This window comes from Orcinus orca, chromosome 3, assembly GCF_937001465.1.
Source record: "Orcinus orca chromosome 3, mOrcOrc1.1, whole genome shotgun sequence".
NCBI classification, from domain to species: domain Eukaryota; kingdom Metazoa; phylum Chordata; class Mammalia; order Artiodactyla; family Delphinidae; genus Orcinus; species Orcinus orca.
The window spans coordinates 184,726,910-184,750,113 of NC_064561.1; the positions used below are offsets into that span (position 1 = coordinate 184,726,910).

The 23,204-nt window shown below is 49.3% G+C and overlaps 1 protein-coding gene across 1 annotated transcript in view; it reads right to left on the reverse strand.

Annotated features, from left to right (window-relative positions):
• The window catches only part of CEP72 (centrosomal protein 72), a 32,509-nt gene extending 16,586 nt beyond the window's left edge, over positions 1 to 15,923 (reverse strand). Inside the window, 6 exon segments of the mRNA XM_049707888.1 lie at positions 240 to 416; positions 6,632 to 6,665; positions 7,744 to 7,852; positions 10,484 to 10,676; positions 11,211 to 11,338; positions 15,825 to 15,923. Coding sequence (XP_049563845.1) covers positions 240 to 416; positions 6,632 to 6,665; positions 7,744 to 7,852; positions 10,484 to 10,676; positions 11,211 to 11,338; positions 15,825 to 15,903 — 720 coding nt within the window. The 5' untranslated portion in view covers positions 15,904 to 15,923.
• Between the last annotated feature and the right edge of the window lie 7,281 nt (positions 15,924 to 23,204).

The following is a 23,204-nucleotide window of genomic DNA, read 5'->3' on the forward strand; positions in this document are numbered from 1 at the left end:
TCTTCCCTATCCCTGTAACTGATCTGAGGAGGGACCTGTATAAACAGCCCTGCAACATGACTACATCCACCTCAAATACACTGACTTCTCCTTTTGTAATTCCATGATCCAAATTACTGATATTTACAAGTGCACAAGATTTCATGAAGATTCTGCATTTAAAGGTAAGTTCTCTAAGAAGGCATCAACCTCCCAGAAAGGCTGCAAGCGCTGGCCCTCTCCCTGGAGCAGCAGCCTACCTTGGAGCGCTGGAAGCTGGCCTCTTGCTCCTGCTGGCTGGAACTCGTGCTCCCAGGAGGGCTGCTCAAGCCCCACCCACACTCGGCAATGAGGTTCAGGGCCGCCTCATCATCCGCGTCCATGACAAGCACTTCTTGGCCGAGGGGGCAGCTCACTTGGCTCCGGAGTGATGCAGTCTGCAAAGAAAAGCAAACCCAGTGCTGTGCTGCAGCCCACAGAGCACTCCAGCCGTACAGACCCCGGGAGGGAGACGCCTATACCGCGAGCACGGCCACAAGGTCTCCGAGGAGGAGGAGCTGGTGTCTCTACCACAGTGAAGCTGGAGCGGCTCAGCCAGGACAGCTGGTCGCCACACCAGGATTCATTCAAGGACAGAAGTCCCAAGAAGCTCCCCTGTGCTAGGATCTCCTAGCACGTCCACAGTGCCATACGTGCGATCAAGAAAGTTCAAGGAGGACTCCCCTGGGGATCAGTGGCGAAGACTCCCTGCTCCCAATGCAGGGGCGAGGGTTCGATCCCTGGTCAGGGAACTAGATTCCCCCATGCCATGTAGCGCGGCCAAAAAACAAAAAACAAACCAACAAAAAAGCAAGTTCAAGGATGTGGTGTTCCGACTTTCTATTTTCACATTAAGTGAAAACATTTCCCTACCAACTGAAATGTGAGGTTTTAGAATAGGACATCCCTCCATACAGAGGTACACACCTCATTTCCAACAAAGGCAGCTTAAGAAATCACTCTTCAAAATAGAACTCAATCACATACTATGAATATTGATTTTATGATACCTTATCATACTTTGAGAGATCAATGAATGATATTCCTTATTTTCTCATACTGAAAGTGTTCCAGATCCCTGCAGAAAGAAGGGGACTTGGTTCTCCTTCGGGGTCTGACCACAGAAACCTGACAGTGGACACATGCAGCCTCTCTGGGTATCCATTGTCACCTCTGGATAATAGGACATTGCACCAGATCACCTAAACTCTGTGGTAGCTTAGTCTTCGGATAATCAAGGACAGGTAAACTGCAAAGCACTGCTGAAAGAAATTAAAGATGAGATAAATAAATGGAAACACACCCCACATTCACTGATTGGAAGACTTAACACTGTTAAAATGTCAATACTACTCAAAGCAATCTACAGAATCAGTGCAATCCTATCAAAATCCCAATGACGTCTTTTGCAGAAACAGAAAAACCCATCCTAAAATGCGTCTGGAATCTCAAGGGACTCCAAATAGCCAAAACAACATTGAAAAAGAGAAGCATCAGAGCTAGACTCAGATATGAGAAATGCCGGATGAAATCAGACTCCGATTTAAAACAACTATGAGTAACAATGCTAAAAGATCGAATGGAAAAAAGAGACAACATGAAAGAACGGATGGGAATGTAAACAGAGAGATGGAAATTCTAAGAAAGAAGCAAACAGAAGCGTTAGAGTCAAAAACACTGTAACAGAAAAGAACACCTCTGATGAGCTCTAGACTGGGCATGGCTGAGGAAAGGATCTCAATAGAAACCTCCAGAACTGAAAAGCGAAGATTAAAGAAGACTGAAAAAAAACCAGAACAGAATACCCAAGAATCGTGGGACAACTACAAAAGGTGTAACATACACATCTGAGAATACCAGAAGGAGGAGAGGGGAACCAAAAAAATATTTGAAGATGCCTTAAAATTTCCTTAAATTAATGTCGGACACCAAATCACAGAACCAGGAAGTTCAGAGAACAGTGGCAGAGTAAATGCCAAAAAAATTACAGCGAGGAATATATTCTACTGGAGAAAACCTAAGACAAAGAAAAAAATCTTGAAATAGGCCAGAGGGAAAAACCATGCAAGCAAAAATAGTGAAAGACTCAGTATGGAGACAAAAAAACTACCAACCTAGACTTCTGTATCCTGCAAAATTATCCTTCAAAAGTGAAGGAGAGGGCTTCCCTGGTGGCGCAGTGCTTGAGAGTCCGCCTGCCAATGCAGGGGACGCGGGTTCGTGCCCCGGTCCAGGAAGATCCCACATGCCGCGGAGCAGCTGGGACCGTGAGCCATGGCCACTGAGCCTGCACGTCCGGAGCCTGTGCTCCGCAACGGGAGAGACCACAACAGTGAGAGGCCTGCGTACCGCAAAAAAAAAAAAAAAAAAAAAAAAGTGAAGGAGAAATAAAGACTTTCTCAGATAAATAAAAACTGAGGGAATTTGTTGCCAGTAGACCTGCCTGGTAAGAAACATTAAAAGAAGTTCTTTAGAGAGAAAGAGAATGACACAGGTCAGAAACTCAAATCAGAGAAGGAATAAGTGAAGGCAGAATAAAAACTTCTATTTTTCTTACAATCTAACAGGCAACAGTTTGTTTGAGATAATAGCAACAATGTACTCAATACGTTATGCTCAGGTATTACACGCAGGGTTATAGTTTGGGTATAAATGAAATGAATGACAGCAATGATACAAGGGACAGGAGGGAGGAATTAGGAATATTTTGTTATTATAAGGTACTTGCACGACCTGTGAAGTGGTATAGTGTCTGAAAGTGGTCTTGGAGTACTTGTCAATGTACATAGGCAGACCCTGGAGATATTGAGGGTTCAGCTCTAGACCACCACAATAAAGCAAATATTGCAATAAAACAAGTCACACCATTTTCGTGGTTTCCCAGTGCATCTAAAAGTTATGTTTCCACTGTACTGTAGTCTATTAAGTGAGCAATAGCATTATGTTAACAAACGATGTACATACCTTAATTTAAAAATGTTTTATTGCTAAAAAATGCTCACCATCATCTGAGCCTGCAGCAAGTCATACCAGCAACATCAGAGATCACTGATCACAGATCACCACAATATAAAAAGATGAAAAAGCGTGAAATATTGCAGGCATTACCAAAATGCGACACAGAGACATGAAGTGAGCGAATACCACTGGAAGAACAGCACCAAGAGATTTGCCTGACGCGGGGCTGCCACAACCCGCAGCCTGCAGAAACACGATATCCGCAAAGCACAATAAAGCAAAGCGCAGAAAGCGAGGTCTGCCTGTCCTGTGCGCTCCAGAGCAGCCAGTAAAAGTGAAAGCGTAACTGACAGGCCAAGGGCAGAAAATGGACTCATAAAGTGATCATTCAAAATCGCAAAAGGAAGGAAGCGATCAGAAGAAGGGCAACAAGCAGAAACAGCAAACATGCAGCTATTAATCCAACGGTATCAATAACCACTTTAAACATCCATGGTCTAAATGTACCAAGTGAAAGGCAGAGATTGTCAGCGTGGATCAAAATAAAAGGCCCAACTACATGTTACCTAAAGAAACCCACTTTAAATATAAAGACACATAGATTAAAAGTAAATGGATAGAGAAAAACAGACCATGCTGGCACCAATCAAAAGAAAGCAGAAGTAGCTACACTACTTTCAGACAGAGCTGACTTCGGAGCAGGGAGAGTGATCTGGGATAAAGAGGGGCATGACGTGAGGACAACTGGCCGGTTCTCCAAGAAGACATAACAGCCCCTGACGTGTCTGCGCCTAATAAGACAGCATCAGACTATGTGGTGCAAAAACTGATAGAACTCAAGGAGAAACGGATGGATCCACTTCCACACCTCTCCTTCAGAAAGGGGTAGGTCCAGCAGTCAGAAACTCACTAAGGACACAGCTGAACTCAGCAGCACGCATCACCTGGATGCAGTGACATCTACCTCATCCAAACAACAGGATACACATTCCCCCCAAGCTCACATGGAACATTCACCAAGACAGAGTCGTTCTGGGCCCTAAAACACACTTTTACATACTTAAAAGAAAACAAATCCTATGATATTTGTTCTCAGGACACAGTGGAATTAAACTAGTAATAAAATAAATAACAGAAAGATAACTGGGAAATCTCAAAAAACTTGGAGATTAAACAACGTATTTCCAAATAACACAAGTCAAAGAAATCTCAGAAGTACTTTGAACTAAAATATTTCAAAATAAAAATATTTTGAACTAAATTAAAAAGAAAATACATCTTATCAAAATTTGTGGGATGCAGTGAAAGCAATGCGTAGAAGGAAATTTGTAACACTGAATGTATATATTAGAACGAAGTAAGCTCCGAAATCAATAATCTAAGCTTCTAGCTTAGGAAACTAAGAAAATAACAAATTAAATCCAAAGCAGGAGGAAGACAAGAAATAATAAAAATTAGGGCAAAAATCAATGAAACTGAAAACGGGGAAAAAATAAAAAATAAAAACCAACCAATCCAAAAGCTAGATCTTTAAAAAGATCAACAAAATGGAAAAACCTCTATGCCACCAGGTTACCTAAGGAAAAAATGACGCAAATTACTAATATCAGAATTAAAAGAAGGAGCACAGCAGGAACTGTTCCATGGACAACAAGAAGATAACAGAGGAACACTATGACACTCTATGCCCACAAATGTGATAACCTAGATGAAATGGAATGGTTCCTGGAAAGACACAATCTACCAAAACCGACACCAGGAAAAATGGATAATCTGAACAGACTGGTATGTATTACAGACTTGAATCAATAATTGATAGCCTCCTAAAACACCAGGTCCAGATGGGTTCATTGGTGAATTTAAGGAAGAAATTATACCAATTCTCTACAATCTTTTCCATAAGACAGAAGCAGAAACAGAGGGAATACACCCTAACTCATTCTATGAGGACAGCATTATCTTAATACCAGAACCAGCAAAGACAATACAAGGAAACTATAGACCAGTTATCTCCCATGAACACGAATGCAAAAATCCCCAACAAAGTATCAGCAAATTGAGTCCACACCACAGCCAAGTGGGATTTACTCCAGGTATGCATAGCTGGTTCAATACTTGAAAAAAATCAATGTAATCCATCACATCAACGGGCTCAAGAAGAAAAGTCATTATGACCATATCAATAGATGCAGAAAAAGCATTTGACAAAATCCAATACCCATTCATGATAAAAGTGGTCAGTAAACTAGGAATCAAAGGGAACCTCCTCGACCTGATAAAGAACACCTATGAAAGCCCACAGCTAACAGCACACCTGGTGGTGAGAAACCAGCTGCTATCCTGCTGAGATCAGGAACAAGGCAAGGATGTCCCCTCTACCCACGGCTTTTTAACATTGTACCGGAAGTCCAAGCTAACACAATAAGACAAGAAAAGGAAATAAAAGGTATACAGATTGGGAAGGAAGATATAAAACTATCTTTGTTCACATGACATACCAACCATCTATGTAGAAAATCTCAAAGAATCGACCAAAAAACAAACAAAAACTCCAGGAACTAATAAGTGACTATAGCAAGATTGTAAAATTCAAGATGTACGGGTCACATTGTGTCCCCTAAAAAAGAGATGCCAAAGTCCCAACACCTCATACTTCAGAATGCGACCTTATTTGCAAATAGGGTCTTTACAGAGGTAATCGAGTTAAAATGAGGAAATTATGGGGAGCCCTAACCAATACGACTGGTGTCCTCATAAAAAGGGGAAATTTGGACACAGGACAGGCAAGCACAATGTGGAGTTCTGTGAAAAGTCACAGAGAGAAGACAGCCATAGGAAGAAAAGGATTGGAGGGAGGCATCTACAAGCCAAGGAACACTGACGATTGCCAGCAAAGTACCCGGAGCTGGAGTCATAGAACGGATTCTCTCCCAGAGCCTCCAGAAGGAAGCAACCCTGCCAACACCTTGATTTCAGACTTGTAGCCTAAGAACTGTAAGACTGTAAGTTTCTGTTATTTTAAGCCACCCTGTTCGTGGTACTTTGTCACCATCAGCTGTACACAAGTCAAATACCTGCAATGAACAACTGGAATTTGAAATTAAAAAACCTAAACTAGCCTCAAAAGAACAACATGCTAAGGTATAAATCTAACAAAATATGTACAACATCTATATCAGGAAAATCACCAACCTCTGATAAATGAAATCAAAGAAGAACTGAATAAATGGAGAGATATTCCACGTTCATGGATAAGACTCAATAGTGTCAAGATGTCAGTTTCTTCCCAACTCAATCTGTAATTCAATGCAATCCCAATCAAAATCCCAGCAAGGTAGTTTGTGGATATTGACAAACTAATTCTAAAATTTATACGGAAAGGAAAAAGACCCAGAACTGGCAACTCAATATTAAAGGAGGCCAAAGTCAGAGGACTGACACCACGTGACTCACAAAACTCAGGCAAATGTGGACGGGGCTAGAAAGCTCTGTGCGGTCTCTTTCGTAAGAGAACACCAATTCCATTCATGAGGGCTCCACCTTCAGGACCTAATCACCTCTCATGGGCCCTATCTCCTAAACCCATCATGCTGGGGGTTAGGATTTCAGCATACGAATCTGGGGTACACAATACACAGACCATTCCGCAGGGTACCACGTGCAGCTGTCTACCCAGCAAGTAGTCTGATCTGAAATAGGGAAGTGAGGGGAGGGGAGCTCCAAGGGAGGCATCCGAGGGAAGAGGAGATCCGAGAGACTTGAAACTGGTCTTAGAACAGAAGTTGGCCAAGTATGGCCCACAGGTCAAATCTGACCCACTGCCTGTGTTTGTAAATAAAGTTTTATTGGAACACAATCATTAGTTTATGTATCACCTATAGCTGCTTTCATACTACAAAGGCAGGGTTTAGAAACTGAAGCACAGATCATATGGTCCACAGAGCTGAAAATATTCTCCCCAGCCCTTTACAAATAAAGTCGGCCGACCTCTACATTAGAGAAATTTACAGATGAGCTAAGGCATACAATGCAAGAGAAAGAAAACTATTAAAAGCCTCAAACAAATCAAAATGGTGTACAAGAAGGAGTATATAATCCTCGTACATCACAAGCAAGGTAAACACCACTGACTGACTTCTACCCTTTAGAATCAACCACACACATGAAGACTGTATGCTTTCAGAGCACATTTGAACACTACCCACCCCGACAATCTAAAGTTAGACATAAAGATGCAGACGGCAGGAGCTGGGAGGTGGTGAGAAGCCGGGCACAGGCTCCCACAGCCCAGCCAAAGCAGAGCGGGAGCCCTGGTCACAGAGCACTGAAAGAGAACGCGGGAAGGAGCAGAGCCAAGCACTAACACCACCAGGGTGGGGAGAGGAGGCTCCGGCAGCTGTCAGATCTGCTCAAAGTGCTCACATCCAGAAATAGCCAAGATCTGCGTTGTTTAGAGATCAGAAAGTAACTGAAACAGAACCTGGAAGCAGAAACAATTACCTCTGAGGAGCGGGCCAGGAGTAGAGAGAAAGGACTGCTGCTTCTCACCGCAGGTCTTTTGTGCCACATATTTTACATCCATCACTTTAATAACCATTTTAAATATTTTTAAAAATACCATATAGAAAATGTGGACGACAGGAAGAGAGGCTGTCCCACAGTCTCCTTGATCCCCAGCTGGTATCCAGCGTTTCTCCCCACGCTCCCCTGGATGTCCGTCCTCTAGGTGGCAATCAGCACTTCAGTTAATACCACTCCTGTTCATACCTTTCGACTCTGAAAACGGCTGGGAAGCTCTGCTTTGAGTCCAGCGATTCCTCCGAAGCCAAATGCAGCCGGGATGCTCTCCGCTCACTCTCCCTCACAGGGCGGTCATCTAGGGAGGAGATGCCGCAGAGGAACTAGCAGGCCACGAGGCAGGTGGCAGGGCCCAAAACCAAACCCCGCGGTGTGCCTGCCGGCCTCCCCTCAGGACTAAAGGTGCCCCCTCGCCCAGCCAGCCACACATGGCGTGTGACCAGGACTGCCATCCCTTGTTCTGGGGACCTTCCCTCCCCTTAGGGCTGACCCCACCACGGCATCCCCCAGATCACTGGGCAGACCCAGGAAAGCAAGGCTGGGCTCCGGGGGCTACATCTGGTTTCCCAGCAATGCTGAGCACTGATTCCCAGAGGGTCTGGCAGCTCGCACCAGGCTTGCACCTCAGATGCCCCGGAGGCAGGAAAGGAAACACACAGGCAAGTTCTCACGCAGGCTCATCCTTCTCATCTCCTCTTAACGCACATCCTGGGTGCTGGGCGAGGTTCCCAACCACACTGACACCCCTAGCAAGTGTCCACGGGCGAGAAGCCTGAACACACTGGAGAGAAGACGCCCTGGCCATGTGTTGGCGCCCAGGGTTTACATCCTCAGATCCTTGGGCCCAGAACAGGAGACACAGCCAAGTTTAACCTGTCCCCGCGGGTGCCCTGGGCCCAAGAAGACCCCACTCGTCCACAACTGCACCTCCTCAGAAGCACCCGAGGGGGGCTCCCCTCCCAAACGCCGGAGCTCGGCCCTCGGGATGGCTGCCACAGAGCTCCCAGGGAGCACTGAGCCCACGGCACCCCGGGAGGTGCACCAGCTCAGTGAGAAACGAGGGAACGAGGAGGTGCCCAGTACCCACTTCCACAGGTGTGGCCACCGCACAGCAGCCCCTCTGTCCTCTCAGGGACGCCATCCACCACACACCAGCCTGGGGCCTCCCGTCTCAGGGCCTGGACGCTGCCGTCGTGCCGACAACACGTGACTCTACTTGCCCAGCCTGAACTTCGCTTCCGCGTCAGTTCCACGTCCCTTACTCTGAGCATCCTTCTCTGGACGGTTCCACTCTAAATTCAAACTCAATATGACTAAAATCAGATGCAAACCCACCTTGCCCCCCAGACCGCATGCTCTCCTCACTGCGGCACTCTCCCAGACCCCGGCCCAGGGCGCCCCAGATCACTCTGGCGGCACCCTGCTGGGAGAGAGGGCCTCCGAGCGTCCCCCACTCCCGCACTGACTGGCCCCAGTTATGCTCCTGCCTCACATCTGAAAGCACCTTTCACGTGTGGGAAGGCTCTCACAACCCCTTCTCTATACGAGCAGTCTAAGACTGAATTTACAACTTTCATCACAAACGGAAACAAATGATTTAAAACTGAAGACTGCAAAAACTTTCCATAAGGATTGTCATGCTTCTGAAAAAGAGTCAAATTCAATTGTTTACAGGATACATAAGAGTCAAATAAAAGTTAGAACACAAGCACTTAATCCTCCCAAATATCTAAAAATTAACATTAAATGCTGAAATTCTAAGTAGGTGTGAAACTAAACAGCATGCCTCTGAGGGTCAGTGCCCCTAGGCCCAAGCAGGCACAGCCTAAGGGTGCGGCCAGGCTCCCCAGAGCTCACGGCCCGCCAGGACCGGGGTCCAGGAGGTAAGCCAACGCACGCGCGCAGCTGGGGTGCTCATGAGACAAGCTGTGTGCAGCTGAAAGGTGCCGCCGGTGGGGTGTCTACAGGCCCTGGTAGACCCTGAAAGGACAAGAGCCATGGCCTGCCCACCATGGAGCCCAGCATTTACCTGACAGATGCTGCCATGATGTGGGTCTCATTTTGGTTTGGGTAGCTCAGTGCCTGGGAGGTGGAGACGCCCCGAAAGCCCCCCAGCCTCCCCAGGCAGTCAAGGGCCCTCAGGACGGAGAACACGCCATGATCACTGGGGGCACAGAAGGACCACCCTCCTCCAATCAGACACCGCTGCACCACTAATCAGCACTTCACACAGGAGGACCCAGGTCTGAGACTCTAAGCCCCTCCTTCCCCAGGGTTTCCACGCCAGAATGCCCTTGGGCTCACGCTCCAGCTCTCCCCCCGGGAAGTGCGACATGGGGGCGGCATTAGCAGTGCCCTGGCCACACTGCTCACAGCAAAGTGGCTCCTGAGAGCCGGGACAGTGGGTGGGAAGACGCTGTGGCTTCCCCAAGCACAACCCTCCTGACTGGGCACGGCTGGTGGGCACCCTGGTCGCTCGGCCTGCGAGCCTGAGAGATCCGGTTCTTTTAAGGCTACGGGCCACTGAGCCAAGGTGGTGACTGCACCTGCCAACAGGACCTCACACTCTCGTGCCTGTCACCTGGGGAGGGCGTGGCACGATGAACTTCTCGCCCGTGTCCTCCCAGGTGGACGTAAAACCAGGTTGAACCCAGGTGTCCAGCTGAGCCCGAGACGATGCCCAGGAGACCATGCCAGGAAACAGGGCACCAGGAACAGCCAGAAAGCAGAGCCAGCCCATGCCTGTGCCCGTGGCCCAGCAGCCATCTGTGGCCGCAAGGAAGGGGCTCCCTGCCACCTTCCAGGCAGCTCTCCTGTGAGAGGACGAAATCAGCTTCCCTTTCCAGAAGGGTCAACAGCGCCATCACCCCAAGAACACGAGACACCCATCGGGCAGCACCAAGCGAGGCCCTGAGTGCGGCCGGCACACCCAGCCGCCGCAGCCGCGGGAGCATGCGCACCACGAAGAGGCGGTAGTCAGCCTTGCTCTCCACCACAGGGTGCAGCCGGAAGTCCACTTCCGCGAGCTCCGTTAAGCAGTGGAGCCGGAAGACCTCCTCCAGCGAGGAGATGCGGATGTGGTAGACGCTGAGACGCTCCAGCGCCACCAGGTACTCCATGCCCTGCCAGGACAAACACGGCAAGACAGCCATTAACACGAACCAGCCCCCAACCTCACAGATGGGCTCGAAACGCACACGCAGCATCACCGGGAGAGCAAGGGGGGAAGGTATTGCTCAGCTGGGAGTCCTGCGCCCCCACGGTGAGACGGCCGCGCGTGCCGACCGCGGGGAGAGGACAGCCGACGCCTGTTGTGTGGATGACGAGAACGACAGCTGATAAAGGACGAAGGGTGACTGGCGCGCACACATTCGTCTTTCGGGCCTGATCTTATTTCCTTTACAGATACAACCATCTTCATCAGAGAGCTATGACTTCTCGTTAAAGTAGTTCGAAGACATAACGTGATGCATAAGAAATCCAGCTCACAGCAAACACAAGAAAATCAGCACAAGACTTACAATCACTGTGAAGTGTATGGCTTACAAGTACTAGAAGCATAGTCATAAAACAGACTGCCTTATTTACCATAAATGTACTACCCACTGCTATTGACAGCAATACATTTTCTTTCTAGAAACAAACCTAAAACTTACCTCTAGACTAACCAAGGAGTTTCGTGAGAGATCTAGAGGTTTTAGACCTGTTAAATTCATCAAAGAATTTCCTAGGTGAGTAATCTTTTCTTGGTAAGTTCCAGGAATAGATAATGACCGAAGTTCAGCTAAGAATAGAAAATTAAGAGATTTTAACTTTATTATTTTATTGAAAACAAATTACTGCAATAATTTATTGTCCCTCCAAAACCCTCTCACCAGAAAACCCTCCTAAGGGGGTTCCCACTTCCACACCTGACTGCTCAGCCCCATTGCCTGTGGGCCTCTGTGCAGGGATCGCAATCTGAAACCCACTCGGTAGCTGACCTGACCACCCGTGCTGTTACAGGTGAGGGCCAGCTGCACACGAGGTGCACCGAACACCTCTACGTGGCACACCCGGTAAGCAGCTGTTAGACAAACATCACTACAAAAGTAAGCTTCTGTAATGAAAAAGACACTGTGTCTGGATACACCAGTATCTTCCCAGGAACTTTTGTTTTAAAACACATCTTGATTACATATGAAACTGGTTTTGGGGCTTCCAGTTCCAGACAAGACAGAGGAGACATATTTCACCCTATTCCTCCCCATTTATTAGACCTAAAAACCCTGGACAAGAACACGGGAAGCAACTCTGAAGCGTGGGGACTGTCTAGGGACCTGAAGAAAATGGTCGACCACTGAGGGTTGGTTTTGTTCTGTCTCCTGTACATCCCGATCTGAGTGCAAGAGAAGCTGGCCACCCAGAAACACCCATGGACACCTACCAAAAGATACGGGTAAGCCTGCTGTCCGTGGTCAAAGGACCAGGAGGGGTGGCCTTGCAGGACAGACTCCTGACAACCTCAACCTCAGACTCCTGACACTCCAGCCCAACGCCAAGAAAAAAAAAAATGTACCTCGTATACCTGGCCTCGCACGGTGGCCAGCACCAGGACAGTGTGAGTGGACATGACTACTGCCCTGGACTGGCTGTAACGAGGCATCTGCAGATGCTACGTGTGTGACAGGGGCCTGGCCACCACCTCAGCAACAAGGCAGCACCCAGGCAGTGCCAGTACTGAGTAACAAGATTTAAATAGGAAGCAGAGTCCCAATCAAAATGACCAATCAAAAATGATCAAGAACTAGGAAAATCTCAATCTGAATGAGAGAAAACAATCAATAGATACCAATAATGAGATGACAGAAATTAGAATTATCTAACAAGGATTTTAAAGCAACTGATATACAGATACTTCAATGAGCAATTATGAACATGAATGAAGAAAATAGCGGTTCTTGGCAAAGAAACAAAAGATGTAAAGAAGAAACAAACAAATTTCAGAAATGAAAAATATAATAACTGAAAGAAACAAACAAAAAACCATGGGAGCAGCTCAATAACAGAATGGAGATGACACAGGAAAAAATTCAAAGAGAGAAAATGCAAAGATAAACTGAACAGAATTGTCCTATCTGACCACCAGAAAGAAAACAGACTTTAAAAAAATGAACAGAGCCTCAGGGGCCTGTGGAAGAAGAAAAAGCAATCTAACATTCATGTCATTGGGGTCCCAGTGGAGATCCAATCAGAGTTTCAAGAAGAAAAGAAAAACAGTATGGCTAAAAATAAAAAATTTTAAGTTAAAGAAATAATGGCTGAAAACTTCCCAAATTTGGCAAAACACATAAACCTACACATTCAAGAAGTTGAGAAAACCCCAAACAGAATAAAGGCAAAAACTGACACATCAGAATCAAACTTCTGAACACTAAAGACAATGAAAGAATCTTGAGAGCAACAGAGAGAGAGGCATTACCCAGAAGGAGAAACAACTCCCATGGCAGGGCGTTACTCCTCAGAAACCATGGTGCTGAAACAAAGGAAGTGCTCTCACATTTTTCCATTGCTGAAAGAAAAGAACTTTAAACTCAGAAATCTATATCCACCAAAAACAGCCTTCAGGACTAAAGGTGAAATATAGATATTCTCAAATGAAGAAACACTAAGAGAATCTGTCACCAGCACACCTCCCTAAGATAACTGCTAAAGAAAGATCTTCAAACATTAAGGAAAGATAAAAGAAGGAAACCTGGGACATCAGGAATGAAGAAAAAATAATGAAACAGGTAAACATGTGGGTCAGTGTTTCCTCCTAAGCTATTTAAACTGTTGGCTGACTATAAAAAGAAAATGTCATATCACTACTGTGGTTCTCAGGTATGCAGGGGAAATGTCTAGACAACTAAATTATAAAGTGGGAAGATAATGAAACCTAAATTGTGGTAAAATTTCTATATTCACCTGACGTGATAAACCGTTCACACGAGTAGACTGTGCTAAATCACATACTGTATACTGTAATTTGTAGAGCAACCACTAAAAAAGCTATACAAAGAGATATGCTCAGAAATATAATAGGTAAATCAAAACGGAATACTAAAAATACTCAAGTAAACCACAGGAAGGCAGGAAATTAGAAACAAAAGAAGAAAAAACAAAGGGAACAAACAGAAAAAAAAATAAATGGTTCACTTAAGCTCTGCTGTATTAACGCATTAAATGTAAATGGTCTAAATACACTATAAAAGATAGGGATTGGCACTGTAGATTAAAAATGATATACAGTATACACTGTCTACAAGAAACTCATTTCAAATATTATGATATAGGTAGGTTTAAAGGTGAAATAGCACATAGATGGATAAAGACATACCCTGCAAACACCAAACCAAAGAAAGCTGGAGTGGCTACACTAATATCAGATAAAGTGGATATCTCACTGTAGAAAATTATCAGGGATAAGGAGGAATAATACTACATATGCTACAAGGGTCACCCCAACAAGAAGACATAAAGATTGTAAATATGTATGCACCAAATAGCACAGCTTTGGTGCATACATACTTAGGATCTTTAAGTGAAAAGAGAAATAGATACATCCACAATTAGAGTCAGGGGTCTCAATACCCCTCTTCTGGTAATTAAGAGAATCACTAGACAGAAAATCAGCAAGGATACAAAAGAACTGAACAACGTCACAAGTCAACGAGATCAAATTGACATTTATATAACACTCCAGTCAATGACAGAGTACACATTCTTTCCAAGTGCACTTGGAACATTATAGACCAGATCTTGGGCCATAAAACAAACTTCAAATTTAAAACAATTAAGATCATACAGAGTATGTTTTCTGACCATAATGGAATCACACCAGAATCAATAACAAAAAGAAAAAAATACCAAACAAACTAGGAAAACCTCCAATCACACAAAAATGAAAAGAACACACTTCTGAACAATCCATAGGTCAAAGAGGAAGTCAAGGGAAATACACAAACACAGTGAACTAAATGAAAATGAAAATACAACATAACAAAACTTGTGGATTCAGCTAAAGTTGTGCTTAGAGGGAAACTTATAGCACTAAAATGTTTATATTATATTAAAAAAGGTCTCAAATCAGAAATGTAAACTTTCATCTCAAGAATCAAGAAAAAGAAGAGCAAAATAAATGCAAAGCAGCAGAAAGAAGAAAATTATACAGAATCAATGAAATTTGAAACCAGAAAACCAATGGAGAAAAAACAAAAGTTGGCTCATTGAAAAGATTAATGAAATCCATAAACCTCCAGAAAGACCAAGAAAGAGAAGACAGAGATGACCAATAACATGGACCGGAAGAAGGGTATCACTACAGACCCCAGAGACATTAATAGGCTAATAAGGAAATACCACAAACTCTACACACATAAATTTAACAACTTAGATGAAATGAACCAGTTTCGCAAAACCCCAGACAACTATAACTCACCTAAGATGAAGGTGATGATACAAACAGTTCTATAATGACTCGAGAAACTGAATTTGTCATTTAAAAGCTTCAAATACAGAAATTTCCAGGCCCATAAGGTTTCACTGGAAAACTCCATCAAACAAAGAAGAATCGGCACCGATTTCACACAATCTCTTCTGGAAAACAGAAGAAGGGGCAATTTACCAACTATTTCATGAGTTGGGCATTACGTGGACGACAAAACTAGACAAAAACAGGAAAACAGAAAACTAGCGAGCCGTACCCTCAGGACATGGGCCCACAGGTGCTCAGCACAGGAGGAGCAGGGGCCGGGACACCCTGGAGTGCTACTAAAGGAGGGCACGCTCCTCCTCCAGACACGAAGGCGCGCCACGCTTTTTCAGAAAATCAGCCTAACGCACCTTATTAACGGGGAAAGAAAGCCCAGGTGACCTTATCGGTCAAGGCGAAAAGCACTGGCGCAAGGGCTCAGCAAACCGGCTCGGAGGAGCTCCCCGCGGGCGGTCTGCGAGGGCGAGCTTGGCCCCCACCTCTCCGGGGACTCAGCGCGGAACCCCTGCCCCTCCCCCACCCTCCCCCACTTCGGGCCCCCCAGGCCTGCCCCTCACACCCCCCGCTGCTCCGGGCGCCCCACCCGCTCCCGGCCTGCCCCGCAGCCCACCCCGCACCCTCGCCCCCCCAGGCCTGCGACCGTTCGGGAACCGCGGTCGCGTTTCGGCACCTCTGGCCCGACCGGTCCGCCGACACCTCGGCGGGAAGCTCGCGCCCCCGGCCAGCGCCGCCCACCCGTCCGCCGCCCGCCGCGCACCCAGGCCGCGGTGAGGCGCCAGCCCGGTCTTCCCCCGGATCTTCTCTTCACGCAGAAGCAGCCGCCCCGCCGGCGCCATTCTTTCAAACGGCGCACACCTGTACGCGCCTGCGCGCTGTGGCTGCCGACGGCCGAGGCGCGGGGCCAGGATCCGGGGTGGGACCGGGGGGCGGGGCCAGGGGGCGGATCGAGGCCGAGGGGGCGGGGAGGGGCGGGGCCAAGGACCCTGCGGGGTGTGGGGTGTGAGCAAGTGGACGAAGCTGCCGGGAGGAAGCGTTAGGGGAAGTCGGTGCCCGCCCCAGGGCTTACCTGGGAACTCGACGCACTTGGAGACCTCGCGTCACCTGGGCACCTGCCCCACCTGGGGACCCTACCCACCCCCAGATTCGCCTGAGTCCTGGGCTGCGGGCGCCCCAGGTTCTGCGCGAGGGCTCCTCACGTGGGGTCGCAGTGCTCTCCCGCCACGGTCAGGTGACTCAGCGGCAGCGGGTCCTGCTCTGCCCCCATCCTCAGTTTCTAGGTAATGAAATCTGGGGTCTGGCCTTGAGACTCATCAGCTGACCGAGGGGTTCACGGTGTGTCCGGCTTACTGGGCCCTTTGTGGAGCACCTTTAGGGAAGACTTCCCTTACAGTCTGGATCTGCCCCAGCCAGCGCGAGCCCTGGGGGTGCCCCCTCCCTCCCGGGTCACCCCAGAGGGTGCCCCTACTGCCTCTCACCCCAGATTTGACTGGCCTGTGGCAACATCCCCTGGCATGTCACAGCCTGGGTGGTGGCATAGGGGGGTGTAGGTGGGCTTGTAGGGCCAGGGGTGAAGGGCAGGTATAGACACTCAGGGGTGAGGGGCAGTGGTGTAGACAAGGGAAGTATGGCAGAGGGTGTAGGGCAGGGGCGAAGACGGGGGTGTAGAGGAGAGGTACGGGGTATGCGCAGGGGCTGGGGTGGGGGGGGCATCAGGGTGCCTGAGTCTCTCCTGAGCGCGGCGGGGCTTCAAGCCTGCTGCACCAGGCCTGTGGGGCTTTGCCATTTACGGAGGCCGGCAAACACTCAGCGATATTTTGAGTCCGGATTGCCAAGTGACTGCCCACAGTTCCAGGCCACATATTGCCATCATCTCACTTCCTACAAGACCGTGGAGGGACTCGGGCACACCCGAGGCCTGGCATGTGGTCACCAACCAGGTGCCCCCTGAGTGGAGCTGGTGCAGCCAGGAGGCTAGAAACTAAGCAAATATCCCGCTCTCAGAAGTAAACGGAAGCAAACAAAAGGCTTCTGTCGCTGTCCTCCGCCCCCCCCCCCCCCGGCCCCTGAGAAAAACGGCTTGTCAGCAAGGGCACAGCCCACACGCCAAACATCGCTGCTTCCTCCTGCTGCAGGTCACTTCAGGCCGGGCACCCAGTCTCAAGTCTTCTACAGCTTTCTAGAACATTCCAGGGAGGCTTCCAGGCCCCTCAGCCTTGAGCCAGAGTCGGGCAGTCCATCCCAGGGTGAAGGCTGGTGACAGAGATGGAGACCCAAGGACAGGCCCACGCCGGTCCCGCGGACTGGGCAGCCAGAGGGGTCCTCCAGGGGCTGGCGGCCTGGAGCATCTTGGACTTCCCTTACTCTTTGACTGGCCTCGGCTGGGAGGGGGTGGGGGCGGGAGGAGAAGGCGCAATCTCCCACCTTCCCCCAGAGAGCAGAGCTGTCCAGGCCCCAGAACCAGAGCGGCTGTGGCGCTGGCCACGCACTCCGGGAACTGCGTGAGCTCTCGTGTCACCACCTCTCCACCCTGGGGTGAACGCCAGCACGGTCACTTCACCCACGAGGAAACATCAACCAGCTGGGTGCGACCGGGCTGAGAATCAGTGTCAGACCCGAGCCCAGCCCTGGGTTGCTTCTGCACCAGGCCCTCCAAACGGGAGGCAGGGAGCCTCTGGGAGCCTGAAGACAGACCCACACAACCACGGCTCCAGACACCACTGAACTCACACGCGCCCCCGTTCACACTCGCACACCCTGACACTCACACATCCTCACAAACCTCCGACAATCGAGCTCCAACTCGGACGACCATTCCCCGGCCGGATGGCAGGAACCCACCCTGGTCCCACGCGAGGCACTGCCCAGAAGCCGGTACTCCACCCTGGACCAAGTGAGAGGCATCTGATCAAGGACAGCTGCTCGCTGGTTCAGATGCTTATTCGTTCATAAATGTTGAACGAAAGAGCCTTTTCGCGGCTGCTTTTCTACACAAGATCAGTACCGACATGTGTGACTTGTCAATGCATCGTTTTGCCGACTAACCTCTATCCAAAGTGTGACGTGAGACGGAGTGTGAGGACCTTCCTGCGGCTGTTGGAACGCAAACAGGGGCGAGAGGGGGTGGGGGCTCATGTAAACATCCTACCGTCGTGACTAGCTCATCTGAACACAGAGGACGGGGTTTGTGTTCACCTGCGAGTGAAAACACTTGTATCTAGCTGAGCTATCAGTTAAGATGCAAGTAAAACCCAGCTGGGGCGGGCCTGACGTAAGGACACCCGGCTGGAGTCCCCAAGGTGGGCTGGGCTCAGCTTGGCTGGCTGGCAGCCAAACCTCTGTCCTGGACACTCGGCCACGCAGCTCACTTCCCAAGAGGCAGGATCCTTACCGGCTGCGTCCAGCGAAGACTCCTGTTTCCATGCCCTGCCTGCGGAGCCCGTAGCCCGAAGGGTCTCCCGTCCTGCTGGCCTGGGCCATCCCCAGAGCTTGTGAGCCACCTCCGTGCCTAGCACCTTCCAGGTGGGAGCTGCCCCTGTGCACACGCCCTGCCCCTCCCACAACTGCTCACCGACGGGGGGAGATACAGGGATGAGGGGCACACCTCAGCCATGATCCCAGGGTCCCCAGCCCTCCTGAGGACGAGGCCACCTCCATCAGGTCTGGGCACCTGTGGCCTTCTCCCCACCTCTGAGGCTCTAGTGAGTGCAGGGCTCAGGGGCCCTTTGGACCAGGCGGATTATGGCCAGGGTAACCAGGCCTCGGAGGCCTGCTCCCCACCCTGGTCCTTCCCCGCCAGCCTATTTCAGCCGTCCTAACTGCTTCCCGAGAGCTCGCCCGCACTGACCCTGTAGATCCCAATATCGCCCTGCCTGCTGCCGCTACACCGGTTCCTGTTGGACTCGGAGCCCTCACCTGGCAGAGGTTGGCAAGCACACGGCAAGAGGCCAGGCACTGCCATGCTTTTGTGGGTCATAGGTTACATCCGCTTTATGGTGGGCAGCATGGAGGGCAGCAGGTGGGACTGAGACCCAGGCACTCAGGTTGAACAGTGCAGCTGGAGGCGGGGCCTGTCGTGAGGGGGGCCAGCCCACCCGTGATCACTCTTAGGGGCCGTGGGCAGGCTCCCTGGCTCTTGTGTCCGGGGCAAGCTGCTCTCCGAACCGAGTCTTCTCATCTCTAGAAAAAAAATAACAGGGCTCTCGAGGGGATGGGTGGTTCCCAGCCCTCTTCAACCTTGTCTAGTTCCAATGGAGAGGGTGGAGAACCTCTTACATCTCTTACAGCTACGGTTGGCCACTTCTGGCTGATAAGTAAGCATGAGGCTACAGTGGCATTTGGGGGTAAAGTTTTGATATTCTGGGAAAAGAGATAAGTGTAGGTGACACATGCCAGGCCCCCCTTCTTCTTGCCTTGACACAGTTGTGATGGCTGGAGCTGCAGCAGCCATCCTGGGACAATGAGGGGGTAAGAAACCGGCATCGCAGAGGTGCCCAACCTGGGCTCCAAACCAGTGCCAGTCCCTGAACCTCCAGCCTCCTGGCTCAGTGAGAAGAGACTAGTGAGAGTGACCATTGCTGCAGCTGAATGCATTCCCACTCGATCCTGGGGTCTGCTGAGGTAGCAGATGAAAAGTGTGTGGCATAGACTGGACCAGTCAAGAATATTCGCAGGACATGGGCCGTAAGGCAGAAGTGTAGCGGCGACTGTGCCAAAGGAAGACTCCCTTTCCATTCGGGAGAGACAAGACATGGTCCCAGAGGAAGAAGGGGAGGGGGCGTGGAGCCGTGTGTTTCGAGCAGAAGAGTGGGGAGTGAGAGGCCCCCACGTGGCCCCAGGCTCAGTCAGAGAGGAGGAGCCGGATGGGGCAGACCTGTCACTCCCTCTGCCCAGGGGTCCAAGTGTGGCTCCGAGTGGGGGTCCAGCCTGGCTGAGTCCAGGTGCTTCGTGTAGATGATGGAGCAGATCAGGGCAAAGTACAAACAAAACTCGAAACCTAACTAACTGGTTTCCCAACTACAAAGTGAGTGAGAAATCTGAAGCCACCCTCCTGCCCTTTGTCATTTGTAATGATCAACAGTTGAAATAAATAGGGATGCGACCCCCAGAGCGCAGACTAAACCCAGGTAGTATCAGAAAAACAAAAGTGGAAGGAAATCTTTGCCTTCAGGAAGCTTACAGTTTACTGGATAGTGTGTACTCGAAAAGGTTATTTTGGGAAAATTTTTGTGAAACTGAAAAATGCGCCCTTCCCCCCAAAGAGTCCATGCAAGACCCCTGGGACCTCTGAATGCTACCTTATATGGCAAAAGGTGAGATTAAGTTAAGGATGTTGGGAGGATTTTATCCTGGGTTATCTGGATGGGCCCTAACGCAATCACGAGAGATGGAAAAGAAGACACAGACGCTACACACGCTCGGGACCCCACGAGGCAGAGGTTGGCATGATGAGGCCACAAGCCCAGGGACGCCTGGAGCCCCCAGCACCTGGAAGAGGCAGGAAGGACCCTCCCCAAGACCCTGCGGAGGGAGAGTGGCCCTGTGACACAGGTGCCTGTCTGCGTGGTCATGGCGAACCTGCACGTGAGCCGCTGAGAAGAGGCTCCACAGGGTCCTGAGTCCTCTCACATCTCAGGGGCTCCTGGAGTAACTGGGAGGCCCCAGGCAGGCCCTGTGCCCGCTCTGCCTGCCGACGAGAGGGGACTTCGTCAGCCACGGAGTCTTCATGGGGCGTTTTCTGGGCCAGCGACCACCACGGGGCGAGGGGCACCGCTTCTCACGCGCTTGGTTCCCGACCTCAGCTCCTCACACGGAGGGAGACCAACTCCCAAGAGACCCTGGACCCTGGAACACCGGAATGGAGGGGAAGCTCACTTCGTCGCTGGCCTGCTGCAGAGGGGCCCAGGAGCACGCTCCCTGGGGCCGGGTCCCCTGCTGGAATCGTATCACCTGAAGTGCCACCTTCCTCGGGACCCCGAGGAAAAGGCTGAGTTGTCTCCCGTGGATTATGTGCTGTTTTCTGTACTTATTTAACCTCAGGTAACCATTTTCAGAACTCAGTCTCTGTTACCGATTTCGTTCAAAGGCCTCTTTTCAGTCTCAAGAAGCAGGAAGCAATATCCTTTCAAAAACCAATTCGCCACATACTTTGGCTCATTAAATAAATAGTTTAGCTCTGGACCCAGTTGATTTTTGAGGGAGTAAACAACGGGTTGACTCACCTGTTTGCAGCCCCCGTCCTCCCGGACCTTTGAAGTCCCTGGGAGGGACCTCCACCTGGCCCGCGAGTGGGGTCCGGCCGCACCCCGCAGATACACACCTGAATCCTCACCAATTTCGCAGAGGGTCAGAAATGGGCTTGTAATTTGCTGACATACCCTCTGCTCGGAGCCCCAGGCGGGGTGCACAGCATGACACGCCCTGCAGAGAAACTGTCAGAAGGATGAAAAGCGCCACGGAAACCACTGAGGGGGCAGGACAGGACGCGGTGCTGGGCAGGTCCCTACTTTCACTGTGGGCGTTTGAGCAAAGAGCTGATGAGCTGAGGTTAGCTGTCCACACCGTGGGCCCCGCGGGAAGGTGTGGGGCAGAGAGAAGCCGGGCGACGTCACTGTGGCCGGCACAGGCGGGGGAACCTCGTCCGCCCCAGGGCTGCACTGCACCACCGGCGCCAGCCCCTGTCGAAGCCACAAAGCCAAATCACTACTTGTTTCCACTTCCACCATTTGCTTCTCCTCACCCGAGTGACTTTTCTGCTGACCCTCCTTGACCCTCCACTGCCCCACTTAACCTTCTGGTGCCTTTGGTCTTTACCCATGTTTGGACAGACCCACAGGGCACAAAGCCAAATGGCAGGTGTTACACAAACACGTGTTTCATTTAGTTTTTTAAAATAAACGTCAGATCAGTTATTTAAGTAGTCAAATGGTTGGTTTCATACCCTTGAGCAGAAATATCTATAGGTATTGGAAGAATAAATAATTAAATTGGGAGTAGGAATCCAAAGAAGCAGAATAGACAAGTAGTTGAAATATGTAAACAGATATCTTTCAATTTTTAGTAGTTTTTGATTTTGTTGTTTACGTGTTGATAAGTTGATTTATTATTTTTGGTGAATATTAACTGGATTCTTTAAGTGGTTCATTTTCTAATTCTTGAAGTGAACATGGAACTGGTTTATGGGATAATTTCTAACCCACACGAAAAGTTGTGTGTCATTAAGTTCAGCGAACACATCAGAAGGACATAGTAGAAAGCAGATGAAGACCATAACGTAACATTCAAAAGGAGCTAAAGAAAACAAAATTATAGGGCTTTCCTGGTGGCGCAGTAGTTAAGAATCCGCCTGCCAATGCAGGGGACACAGGTTCGAGCCCTGGTCCGGGAAGATCCCACATGCCTCGGAGCAACTAAGCCCGTGCGCCACAACGACTGACACTGCACTCTAGAACCCATGAGCCACAACTACTGAAGCCCACATGCCTAGAGCCCGTGCTCCACAACAAGAGAAGCCACCGCAATGAGAAGCCCGTGCACCGCAACAAAGAGTAGCCCCCGCTCGCGGCAACTAGAGAAAGCCACGTGCAGCAACAAAGACCCAACGCAGCCAAAAATAAATAGATTTATTTTTTAAAAAAAAGAAAGAAAGAAAGTGATAGAAACCATGAAAGAACAACATAATTTAGAATTAGGACAACTTAGAAGTAAAGTGATTGGAGAAAGTGAATATTTGAAAACAGATGACCAAACTCAGGAAAGAGTTTTAAATATTTTTAAAATTTAAAGAAGACTAAAGCAGAAGCAACACAACTGTGAAAATTCACAACGGATATTGCCTTAAGAGAAATGAAAGAAGTGAAGAATGTTTTTTAAACTAAGAGTTGCAGGAAGAGGAGGAAAGGATTGAAGAGGAAGGAACTGCAGAGAAAATGAGCAGAGACCCAGGGACACACGCCCCTGAGGAAGGAATCGAGGCCACAGACGAGAACCATAGCACAAAGAAGACTTCCAGGAAGAAGAAAAGTCACTTGAAAACATGAATTGAAGGAGTTCACCGAGCACTGGAAAAACGGTCCAGAGTGACCAGCCCTGAGGCAGCCATCAACGGAATTAGTGCACTTTGCAGCAGAAGGGACATTAC